The sequence below is a fragment of the Carassius gibelio genome, chromosome A14, assembly GCF_023724105.1.
Source record: "Carassius gibelio isolate Cgi1373 ecotype wild population from Czech Republic chromosome A14, carGib1.2-hapl.c, whole genome shotgun sequence".
In the NCBI taxonomy this organism is placed as follows: Eukaryota; Metazoa; Chordata; class Actinopteri; order Cypriniformes; family Cyprinidae; genus Carassius; species Carassius gibelio.
In genome coordinates, this window is record NC_068384.1 from 15411021 (window position 1) to 15423997 (window position 12977).

A 12977-nucleotide genomic window follows, 5' to 3' on the forward strand; every position below is an offset into this window, starting at 1 on the left:
TGACTTTATGAATTTCTTCACTGATAAAATAGATAACATTAGAAATACAATAGCGAATGTAGATTCTACAGCGTCTAACACTTCAGTTTCATCCATCGCACCCAAAGATAAACTGCAGCGCTTTACAACCATAGGACAGGAAGAGCTAAATAAACTTATCACTGTATCTAAACCAACAACATGTTTATTAGATCCTGTACCCACTAAATTACTGAAAGAGCTGTTACCTGTAGCAGAAGAAACGCTTCTCAATATCATAAACTCGTCGTTAACTTTAGGACACGTCCCAAAACCATTCAAGCTGGCGGTTATCAAGCCTCTTATTAAGAAACCAAAACTAGATCCTAGTGTACTGGCAAATTATAGGCCTATTTCAAATCTTCCATTTATGTCTAAAATTTTAGAGAAAGTTGTGTCTGCTCAATTGAGCTCCTTCCTGCATAAAAATGATATGTATGAAGAATTTCAGTCAGGTTTTAGGCCCCACCATAGCACAGAAACTGCACTTGTTAAAATTACAAATGACCTGCTCCTTGCGTCAGACCAAGGCTGCATCTCATTTCTAGTCTTACTTGATCTTAGTGCTGCGTTCGACACCATAGATCATGACATACTCATAGATCGATTACAAAACTATACAGGTATTCAAGGGCAGGCTCTAAGATGGTTTAGATCCTACCTGTCCGATCGCTACCATTTTGTTTACTTAAATGGGGAGTCATCTCATTTATCATCAGTAAAATATGGAGTGCCACAAGGATCCGTCCTAGGTCCCCTTCTATTTTCAATATATATGTTGCCCCTTGGTAATATTATTAGAAAATACGGAATTAGCTTCCACTGTTATGCTGATGATACTCAGCTATATATCTCAACGAGACCAGATGAAACTTCCCAATTATCTAAGCTAACAGAGTGTGTTAAAAATGTAAAAGATTGGATGACACACAATTTTCTCCAATTAAATTCGGATAAGACAGAGATATTAATTATTGGACCAAAAAACACTACACAGAATCTTGTAGATTACAATCTGCAACTAGACGGATGTACTGTTACTTCCTCTACAGTCAGAAATCTGGGTGTTATATTAGACAGCAATTTGTCTTTTGAAAATCATATTTCCAATGTTACAAAAACTGCATTCTTCCATCTTAGAAACATTGCCAAGCTACGAAACATGTTATCTGTTTCTGATGCAGAAAAGCTAGTTCATGCATTCATGACCTCTAGACTGGACTATTGTAATGCACTTCTAGGTGGTTGTCCTGCTTCTTCAATAAACAAGCTACAGGTCGTCCAAAATGCAGCAGCTAGAGTCCTTATGAGGTCAAGAAAATATGATCATATTACCCCAATTTTACAGTCTCTGCACTGGCTACCTATTAAGTTCCGTATCAGTTACAAATTATCATTACTTACCTATAAGGCCCTAAATGGTTTAGCTCCAGCGTACCTAACTAGCCTTCTACCACGCTACAACCCATCACGCACCCTAAGGTCACAAAACGCTGGACTTTTGGTCGTTCCTAGGATAGCAAAGTCCACTAAAGGAGGTAGAGCTTTTTCACATTTGGCTCCCAAACTCTGGAATAGCCTTCCTGATAATGTTCGGGGTTCAGACACACTCTCTCTGTTTAAATCTAGATTAAAAACACATCTCTTTCGCCAAGCATTCGAATAATGTTTCTTTTTAATTGTGAGTGTAGTTGCATCTGTTCAAAGTTGCATTTTTATTCATTAGCTTGGGTTAAACTAATTTTACTTTGTTGGATCAGCAGCTATGCTAATGATGTCTGTATTTTGTTTCTATGTTTCGCCACGGGATTTACATCCCGTGGTAACTAGGATTTAAACAAGCTCCAGTCTGGATCCAGAACACCTGAGAAGAGATGATGCTGACCCTCAGAGGACCCCAGATGATGCTAACCTTGAATCAACAAACAGAACTAACAATTATTGCTAAATGTGTGACTGAATCATATAATAACTTAATAATATTGATAGTTCATCGTCTAGCTGACTACGTCTTGTATTATTATTATTATTTTTTCTAAAATCCTGTCAAATGTGCACAAACTACTAGCTACTACTAAATATTGTAGAAACATAATTTTCTGTAAAGTTGCTTTGTAACGATTTATTTTGTAAAAAGCGCTATACAAATAAACTTGAATTGAATTGAATATTAAGTTATTATTTGTAAAGAGCATACTGTGCATACATACTGTAAATTGTATTGTGACATAATTTGAGGGTGGGGGGGTGCGCATAAAGTAATGTTATAAAGTTAATAACAGTAAGAAATAAAAATTGTGATTATATATAGACTGTCATTAAAATTATGTGATATATATAATATATATTCTCTCTCTATTTGTATTTTAGTGGGTATAAGAAAAAATCACTTTTTAATAAAAGTAAATGTTTTAATAATTTGCTTGAGGTTTAGTAATAACAACATAAAAGCCATTTTAGGATATTTTTTAATATTGTAATATCACTTTAGACCCCCCCCCCTCCTCTTTTTTTTCTTTTTTGTAATAATTGTTCTTTTTTAAAATACAGGGCTATATTGTAGGAAGGGGTCAAAAAGTCTGAAACGCCCTTATTTAAAATATCACATTAAATCTAGAATACTGAAAGTACATTATTAGATTAAAATATCCCACTGAGAGCGTTGGAAATAATCTGAGAGTGCATCATTGTCCAGATGTCCGTCAGTTCCTACCTTCAGCCGCCGTCGCCTCCGATGGACCCTTCACCTGCACCAAACGCCAGGGTCGTTCACCTGAACCGCGTCCTTCTCGCAAGTAATCAAACAATAACAATCAGACTTAAACTCACGTTCTCAGTTTATGAGATTATGACATAATGAGATTATGTCATTTAATCAGCCAAACACATACCGGGCATGATGTGTCCTTCTCCTGTATTTTTCTCGATTACTGTTCCTCGCTGATCACTAACATGACTGAGGTGATGATCGATCGAGACCTGCTGATGGCGCACGAGACCAGAAGCTAAAGTGTCTTATTTTTATAAGAATATTATTTGATATTGTTTGTAAGAACATCAAGTAGCAAGGTATCACTTTGAGTTGTTTGAAGACAAGAAGAACATTTTTAATTACATTTATTCATTTATTCTGAATCATGAAATCATTGTATAAATGTTTAAAAATTGTACATTTTGTGTCGCTCATGTGTTTTCAGTGAAGAGCTGGCACGATCATATTTAGCTACTTTATACATAGCTATGACATTTTCTTAACACACCGACCAAAAAAAAAAAAAAAAAAAAAAGGAAAAAAATCCAGTAGGCTACATTTATTTATGTTTCGTATATTTTATTTACATTAAAGACACGATGTCATTTCTCAATTTGCAAATATATACTGAAAATAACTGTATTAGGAACATATGAGAAACATAGTGGATAACATTTATGAACAAAATACTTTAAAGTGTCCTCGGGTTCTGTTTCAACCCAGTTACCAACCCCATATTAAAATGAAAGAAAACCATTAAAACAAAATTATTATGAAATCATAAAAGTGTCTCCTCTTTGTATCAATTTCTTATATTTTGGTCAGTAGAGGGCGATCTTAAACAGACAACCCTATACCATGATTGAAATGTATTATTATTGAAAATAATATTAGGCTTTTTGTAGACATTTCACAATTAAGTTCTCTTTCTTACATAAAAACACTTTACAGTTCCGTAACATATAGCCACTAAAACGATCTGCCCGAAATGTCACAACAATTAATACTTAACGACAATAAATGTTCAAGATCTTAAATAAAAATCACCTTTTCAAAATAGAAAAGGTGCCTACACAGCTACGTTAGTTGTTTTATTGATCTCACCCTACATAAAATCTTGATATTCACAATTGGGATCCGGTTTATTTGCAGAAGGTTGGTCCCATTCGGCTACCCCACGATGCACGTGCACCCCACGGCGATGCTCTCCACCACCGATCTGTAACGGGGAACGCATTTCTTGTTCTTCGTCGGTTTCCTGGTTGGCCGGTGGCACAGGATTCTGCGCACGGGGATCTTGGAGTAGATGAGGGCGCTGGTCATAGCCCGATCCTCCTGCATGGTGAAAGGATTGATGCAGCCCACACACGAACACACGGCCTCCGGGATGTCCACGGGCTTGCGGTCCTCATCGTGGTTGATTCTGGTCAAAGGCATTAAAAAATTACATTAAAAAGTTAGAAATAAAATAGGCCTATGTATAAACTAAAGTTTGAGGTCGGTAAGATTTTTTTTCCTAATTTTTTTAGGCTGCATTTAGGCTGCTTTAGGATGCAAGGATTTAAAGCAATTTAAAGCAAAATATTTTATGCAAGGATGCATAAAATAATTTATAATGATACAAATAATTTCTGTTTTAATTAATTTTGAGGTCTCTCAATCTACAATCAGAACATAGGGGTTAATATTAATATAGTAATATTCATAATGTTTGCATTTCAAAGATGAAACTAACAATGAACTCTGTATGACACCCACCTGTAGGACCAGGGAGAAAGGCTGCGACTGTTGGACATCCAAAGTTTGCGATCCACCACACATGTGTTTATGGATAAGTTGGGATTGTTTCGGACCTGAGACACCATGTCCTCAATACTCTTGTCAAAGTCAGTTTCAACAGCACCGGGCATCACACCTGATTCTGGACCTGTCATCATTGGATCCGGTGAGATTTTGACAGATGTGGCGTTCCGGCGAGGATGTGACTCCAGTTTCCGTCTCCGAGACTTTCCTTCTCTATTGGTGTACTTTGTGTCAGTGGGCACAAACAGGTTCCCCACCATCAGGACCATGAACACCTGCAATATGAAGTACAGAGGCTTTAATTTAATTCTTATAATGCTTTACCGAGTAAACACATATTTCACTTTTCTGATACTCACCTTATTCCATATATTTTTCCACATTGTTTTCAGTCAGAGTGCAATAAGTTGTCACATTTGTCTCCTCGCTGTGTATGTATTGAATGGAAGGAGCGTGGGATTACTCATACTGAAGTGTCACGCCTCACACTGACACAGTAGCCTACAGGGACACACCTGAACCAAACAGTTCAAGGTGGGGCCACATCAAGATATATAGCTATATACAAGAATAATCCTATTCTTCTTACCCTCTCAAACACATTAGATAGATAGATAGATAGATAGATAGATAGATAGATAGATAGACAGAAAGATAGATAGATAGATAAAGATATAAACAGATATACACTCTTAAAAATTTAGGTGCTTTAAAAGGTTCTTCAAAAGATGCCATATAAGAACCATTTTTGTTTTCACAAAGAACAATTCAGTCAACGGTTCTTTTAAGAACCATCTCTTTCTTACCTTTTAATAATCTGAAGAACTTTCTTTCACCAATAACAACCTTGCGTGAAACAGAAAGATTCTTTAGATGTTAAAGGCTTTTCATGGAACCATTTAGACAAAAAGGTTCTTCTGGCATCATGAAGCACCTTTATTTTTAAGAGTGTATAAGATAGATAGATAGATAGATAGATAGATAGATAGATAGTAAGTTAATCATTAGTTAAAAGAGAGTGTATTATTGCAAATTTACAGGTGTATGAGAGGTTTTCAATAGAATCTTGTCCAATTTCACAGAGCACTAACCTCTGTACCTTTGTTGTTTTCATGTGTGTCTATTCAATCGTATGCACTCAAAAGACCCTTTTTATTCTTAAGTCCTAAAGCCCAGAGAGAACAAACAACCAGACAGAGCTTTATGCTCCTTAGACCCATTCTGTGAACCAAACTACAGGCTAAAGAACACTGTCTACAGCTACAGATTTGGTCAATCCATGTTTTCCCCTGATCTTGCTCATTCAATGCTTTATTCATTTTCACAATGGACGGCTATGAGCTGTGTAAAAGAACACCTGCTCGTATGACATGTCCGGGCAGTGTAGACCTGCAGAATCAAAGAGAACAGTTGTGGCAAACTGTGTTTTGCTATTTTTGAAGGCTGGTTGGATAAAAGCCAGAAAAACAGACACACATAATATTGTGTTGAATGAAAACTGTTTTCAAACTCATTGACAATTATATCATTCTAATAAAATGGCTAGTGACTCAGATTTGCCTTCTTTTTTCTTCTGTAATCTTTTGACAAAGGAAGTCCCAAGCATTTTTTTTTTTCTTTGTTAAATCACCTGTGAAACTTCACAAGACATTGTGATGTTTGGGAGTGAATGAAAGACAGCAAGACTGTAACTTTGTTCAATGGATAGTCCAGCGAAAAATAGATTCCGTCATTATTTACTCTCTCGTGTGGTTTCCAAACTTGTATAACTTTTCATATAAGTTTTCTCTGGAATGTAAAATAAGATATTTTGAATAATGTAATTAAACATTATTCAACTTATGGTAAAAAAAAAAAATATATATATATACAGTGGAGGTCAATGGGAAACAAAACTGTTTGGTAATCAGCATTCTTCAATATATCTTCTTTTGTGTTTCACAGGAGAAAGAAACGCATACAGGTTTGAAATGACATGAGGGTGACTAAATTATGTCAGGGGGAAACTAATAATGTTTATTTTGCAATATAATTGCTGTGCATGGCTATTCATTACATTTGTTTTATGTTTTTGCTTGCTGAATTAATAAGATTGTTAAGTGCTGGAAAGCTGAATTCAAGCTGTTTTGGAAAATGGTAGCTGGGTTCTAGCTGGTAGTCTGTCTGGGTGTTTTTTGCATGGTCCACCACCTTTCCACCATGCCTCACATAATATCCAGCTCTGACCAGCGATACAGCTGCCACCTTCCAAAACATAGTTAACTTTACCAGCTTAAACTGGAATTCTGAGCAGGCGGGCAATCACACTATTATAAGGACATGAGCTGAGCACTGAGAATTTGTTACTTTTGCTATTGTTATATTTGCAAACAACCTGCAAAATAATTAAAGAAAGGACCAGTAACCGACTGGTAATTCTCCCAATTTTAAATGCATCAATATCACACGTTTTTTTTAATATATATATATATATATATATATATATATATATATATATATATATATATATATATATATATATATATATATATATATATGTACATTTTTAAAATAATATTTTTTTTCAGTACACAAAATAGTAAAAACTATTAATTATTTATTTATATTTTAGACCTTTATATCTGATGTTATTTCCACCGTGACACTTGCATAACTGACAGCTACTTCAGGATCACATTCTATCCAAGATCTCGCGAGATTTGAGCTACAACTAATTCTGGCGGATGTAGTTCTAAAGTCTCTTTTCCGGCGGCCATACAAACAAGTCGGCAGGGTAAGCTGAGATTGCTAAAGCATTTCTTGAACATCCTTTGGCATCCGCGTGGATTTTATGTCCTCAAAGTTTAAAACACACCTTATCGCTACATAATATCACTACTTTCAATTTATATGTGTTATTTTACACGTAACGGTGGGACATTTCGGGTGTTTTAAGTCGCCGATGTTCAGCCAGTGCCTGCTATAGGAGCTGTGCTCTCTCCCGTGCGGAGAACTACATTTTTCAAAACACAAGGCTATACTTTCCGTTTGTGTTTGCTATGTGTTGTTTTAAACGTGTTGCGTCTTAACGCCCTTGAAGCACAACATGAGTATGAAAACCTAAGATGTGTGTGCTTATATTGTCATGTCAATTTGGAATTACAAGTAATACCACGAGATGTTGAACATGCTTTTCAAATGCACTGTGTTATCAATAAACAAATAACGCTTTCAGGGTATTATTGTGTGTGTGTGTGTGTGTGTGTATGTATATATATATCACTGCTGATATGTCCATTGAGAGATGTCTGGTGTATCGGACAAAACCAAGTGTCAGTAAAGTTTGACATGGGTTAATTTTTTTACAAGCCTAGTTTTTCCTATGTGTTTAATTTGGCTTTAATGCAACCCAGCTACATTTATTCTTTAGTTTTTTATGTTCAAAGTTAATTTTAATTGTCCTTTTCATCAGCAGCCATCATGAAGCTCAATAAATTTGTGACTTCCTCACGGCGCAAAAACCGCAAGAGGCACTTCAATGCCCCTTCACACATCCGCAGGAAGATCATGTCCTCCCCTCTGTCCAAAGAGCTCCGCCAGAAGTACAACGTGAGATCCATGCCCATCCGTAAAGACGATGAGGTCCAGGTGAGGACATAACCAGTTTTCCTGCCTGGTCAATATTACGAGTGATGTATTGAAATGTCATTTAATTTAGTACTGGTCACTCGGCATAACAATGCTTGCTTTTCTCTCTCTCATCACCAGGTTGTCCGGGGACACTACAAAGGCCAGCAGATCGGCAAAGTTGTCCAGGTCTACAGGAAGAAGTATGTCATTTACATCGAGCGTGTTCAGCGAGAGAAGGCCAACGGCACCACAGTTCATGTTGGCATCCACCCCAGCAAGGTATATTTTATTTCCAGTTGTTTTTTAGTTTTTTTTTAATGCAAAACATGAGATGTGAATGTTACTGAAAAAATAACTAGTGGTTGTGTCATGTCTAGAGAGAATGATGGCCAGTCTATCCTAAATGCATTTGAATAGGTTCTAGCTAGGGCTGGGCGATATATCTATTGATATGATCATATGCGCATCTAGTCAGTTAATCTGGTTCCGTGATTACCGCTAAATCGGCATGAATTGCTTTCAAATGGAGCGCCATTTAATAGAGCCATAGATCACTGACAAGCTATGCAATATCACATTCATTATTGCCTTCGACAATCATTCAATAATTCACGCGATATTGTGTAGCTTGTCAGTGATCTACGGCTCTATTAAATGCATCAAAACACTACTACTGAATTGTCATGCCAGTTTTGGACTGGCTTCACATTTCTGTCTGAGATTAAAGGGGGTCGCACACCAGACGAGAAGCGCCGTGCCATGTCTTTTAAATTTGAACGCATTATTCTCTGAGTATACACACACCACCGTGCCATTCGGCATCTGTCCGCAGCGCCCAGCTACAACTCAAAACTGAGTTCTGTTCAAATTTCTGCCGTGCCACAGAGCGCCATCTGCATAGTTTTTATTAAATAACAAATTTGTTTCTAACCTTTGTTCATACATTATACCAAGATGCCACTGCAAAATACTACTTACATTAGTTGTACAGCTTGAATAAAATGTAAACATATATAATTAAATGTATAATAAACGTAGTCCTTTTAATCTTATTTTTCTCTTGAGACATTTTTAAAGGGGGGTGGTGTTGGCGCAGTGGATAGACATGCCTTTGGTGTGAGAGACCCAGGTTCGAATCCACTGTGAGACGCCAATGTGTCCCTGAGCAAGACACTTAACCCCTAATTGCTCCAGAGGCGTGCGACTTCTGACATATATAGCAATTGTAAGTCGCTTTGGATAAAAGCATCAGCCAAATGAATAAATGTAAATGTAATTTTTACATATGCAAAATATTACAGTATTTGCCTCTTGTGATTACAGCCACCTAGTGGATTTACAAGGTCTCATTCAAATAGCAGAGAATCGGAACACAATAGATGAAAAACTAATCAACGACGTAGGGGAAAAACACAGAATTATATGCAACCAACCATAGATTGTTCAAAGACAACATGGGGAAGTCATAAACGTGGAGGAAGATAGATTTGTCATCGGTTTTTCAGATAGGAATGTCTTAATTGTCGATCTGAGGTAAAATGTCCAGTGACAGTCATTAGAAATGTTAAGAAATAAGCATACCTATATAAAAATGTTTTTGAGCAAACAAATCAGTATTACTAGCTACAGCATTAGAAATGCTGAAATTGCTTATAATGCAAAACAATTGATGACAGGCAATCTAGAATGCTAGTGACATTCTAGACTAAATTATAACACAGATTATTTTCATTAACGGTCAAAACTCAGCTATTATCAATTAAAAGAATAATAAAGAAAGTGAATTAAAACTCATTCATCTTGCTGCTCAGAACTTGATTCGATATTGAGCTCCAGCGTATAGAATGTGCGATACCTCGAGTTGTCCTACATGTGGCACGACGCTGCGCTTCTCGTCCGGTGTGCGACCGCCTTAAGGGTAACTTTCGTAACACTGTTCTTTCATTTCCACATAAGTGATAGATGCTTTTTAACAACTGCTGTATTTGACATTTCAAAATTTGCATATTTACAGTTATCTTGGATTACTTTTTTTGATGAGAAAGTGTCTGATTGTTCTTCATAAGTTGCCAATGTTACCAACCTACAAATGCATAAGCTTACGGGGTCACGTTTCAGTTGCATGCAATAGAGCTAGCTAAAGGCTCTTTAACTAGCTTTGTATTGTTAGAGAGTCAATAGTATATATTAGGGCTGCACGATTAATCTAGGGCTGAAATGATTTAAAAAAATGTGTTTTGATTTGAGGGAAAATGTAAAGAGAACGTCATGGCCTGTGTCCATTGCAAAATAGAGCTGACATACCACAACTAGGACCCTATGATTTCTGCGATGCAGAAAACGGAATTTACAGTTTAACTGTAGGAATGGCACGGAATTCGATAAATTTTGAATGAATTAATCAAAAATAGGTCACTGCACTTAGATAAAATCACAATATGGACTAATATCTGTAAATCTTAAGCCTGAACAGTCCATTTAAATATGAATCCTGCATGTTCTGCGTGTCTGTGTTAATGAATGGAGCAGAAGTGCGACTTCCTTTATCAGTGCGGTGACATACTGGATGCGTGGCGTAAGCGTCTCAGCTGCGTGGCCTGTCCGTTTTTAATTTTGCTCCCATGTTAACAGGTTAGAGCTTGCAGACTGCCTGCGCGAGACATGCTAGAAATTGAACCGACACCTATTTTTCACGCGACACGCAAGTGTGTTGGAAGCTTTTTCAGGCAAAATAGAATAGGAAAATATGTTTGTCATTTTGTACACAAATACATATTAATTAATGACATTTTGATGTTTGAAAGTCTATAGGTTGACATATCTAAATTACACATCATTCTCTGCCAGCAGGAGGCGCTGTTGGAGTGGGAGATATGTTTATGCATATTGTTTTCCCAGTAACTGCTATAATCAAATCAGCACTGGGCTCATGAATGTGACTTTATCAGGCATTACAGGAAAGATGAAATGAAAATGAAATCAAAGCTTGTTTAAAGTCGGTCGGTTCTTTTAAGATAGTCATGTAAAAACACAGGCTGCATTTTATTTTTTTAACCTGCAGTGCTCCATTTATTCAACGAAGTGTAAGTCTCTTGTAAAATCTATTTGTGGCTGTCAGTTTTGATATTGTGATGGGCCACCATAGATAGATAGATAAAAAAATACTTATATTAGAGGTGAAATGTTGCCCATATATGTCTTAACATCATACACTCACTGGATGTCATGAAAACAAATGCCGTGAAGGAAAAGTTTGAATATCTCGCATGGGCTTTCATTTCGGACCATCTCCAAAAAAGTTTAACAAATGATTTACAAATTTAATGCACGTTTATCAAAATATACAAAAATATAAAATATAATTAGTGCTCTTGAAATACAAAATGGAAGTGGGTGAATTCCCTCTGTGTCCGGATCCACACTGGCCTAATCCATATATCACAATCTTCCCTCAGATAGCAAATTGTCAATGTACATTATCAAAATGCAAATCCAGTGAACAATTTAATTCAAACTTTTAGACATCTTAACTGTTTAGTTATAGCTGAAATATATATATATTTTTGATTAATTGCATAAACTCTTGCTTATTTTATGCCATTATAGGTTGATGGAAATGTTAATGAAATAAATCTTTTTGTTGTTCAGGTGGTGATCACCAGGCTAAAGCTCGACAAGGATCGCAAGAAGATCCTTGAGCGCAAGGCCAAGTCCCGAGAGCACGGAAAGGAGAAGGGCAAATACAAGGAGGAGACCATTGAGAAAATGCAGGAGTGAAATGATTCTTTTGGCAACAATAAAAAGACTGTACAAACCTGAAAATTCTGTGCTTGTTTTGTCTTTTATATGAAAGTGATGCTTTGGTTTGAAATGGCAGTGTTGTTACCAAATTGAACTTGAAATGAAAGAATTTGGATTTAAGCTCAGCTTTAGTGCCATCTATGTTTTCATTCATATAACATCTGAAAATCACAGCTTGAGCAATAACTGGTTTCTAAACAGAAAAATGAGTCCTGGGGAAATTCTTATTTTTTTCTCTTACACACAAGACCGCTTCGCCTCATATGACCACTTGTTTAATAAGTTTGTCAATTGTCTTTTTCATAGGAAGCAGGTCACATTAATGTAAGGGAATTTTAAAATTGTGACTTTCAGACAATGAAATTGTCCACTCATATCTCGTAACAAGTGCTGCTGTCTGTCCCTCTTCTAATATCTTTTATTTGTTCTGTTTGACTAATGGCTGTGATGTTATGTTGTTGAAGAAGAGTTTTTTTTTTTTGTGTGTGTGTGTCAGAGTTTGACTTGAGCATGCTCTCTTTATTCAGTGCAGTCCAGTTCCAGCAAAGCTAAACTGTCTCTTAGTCTACTATCATGTGGTGAAGGTGAACGTTTCACTGGGCCTTCCTCAGAGTCTGTGCAGTCTTCTTGAGGCTCGTTTTTCTCTCCTCAACACTGGCCTTCAGCAGGGGAAACATCTCAAATGAGTTAAGGCTTGCTTCATTGCCTTGCAGAAGGAAGATGCTTTTAGTACGCTAGGTTATAGTAAGAATGGGGTTGCCTGTATCCAGCATTTCATCTTTACATGTAGTTAATCTTCCCCCTCGACCAATTCCTTCTTTAAAAATGTGCACGTATTCCTTACAGACGGCCCCTTTTCATGTAGTAATTAGAGTTGTCTAGAAGATTCCCATTGATCTGAATGTAGTCAGTGTTTTTGTTTTTCTTTATACACTTTTTCTTTAGAAGTTCCTTTAAAAATCCTTTAGAGTTTTGGAGGGAAATCTACAGTTAA

The 12977-nt window shown here is 36.5% G+C and overlaps 2 protein-coding genes across 3 annotated transcripts; one reads left to right on the plus strand and one right to left on the minus strand.

Moving 5' to 3' along the window:
• Positions 1 to 3422: 3422 nt before the first annotated feature.
• Positions 3423 to 5053, minus strand: LOC128027356 (interleukin-17B-like). Its single transcript, XM_052614901.1, has 3 exons — positions 4933 to 5053; positions 4529 to 4848; positions 3423 to 4193 (listed from the first exon to the last, which is right to left on the minus strand). Exons 1-3 carry the CDS (start codon positions 4954 to 4956, stop codon positions 3941 to 3943), a joined length of 597 nt encoding a protein of 198 aa, XP_052470861.1. The 5' UTR covers positions 4957 to 5053; the 3' UTR covers positions 3423 to 3940.
• Positions 5054 to 7211: 2158 nt separating this feature from the next.
• Positions 7212 to 12004, plus strand: LOC128027624 (60S ribosomal protein L26). Of its 2 annotated transcripts, none has more exons than XM_052615393.1 (4): positions 7212 to 7346; positions 8025 to 8200; positions 8321 to 8461; positions 11831 to 12004. In XM_052615393.1, exons 2-4 carry the CDS (start codon positions 8033 to 8035, stop codon positions 11957 to 11959), a joined length of 438 nt encoding a protein of 145 aa, XP_052471353.1. In that variant the 5' UTR covers positions 7212 to 7346; positions 8025 to 8032; the 3' UTR covers positions 11960 to 12004. The 2 variants fall into 2 exon arrangements, with proteins under 2 accessions (XP_052471353.1, XP_052471354.1); XM_052615394.1 differs by having other exon boundaries at positions 7231 to 7346; positions 8028 to 8200.
• The last annotated feature ends 973 nt before the right edge of the window (positions 12005 to 12977 follow it).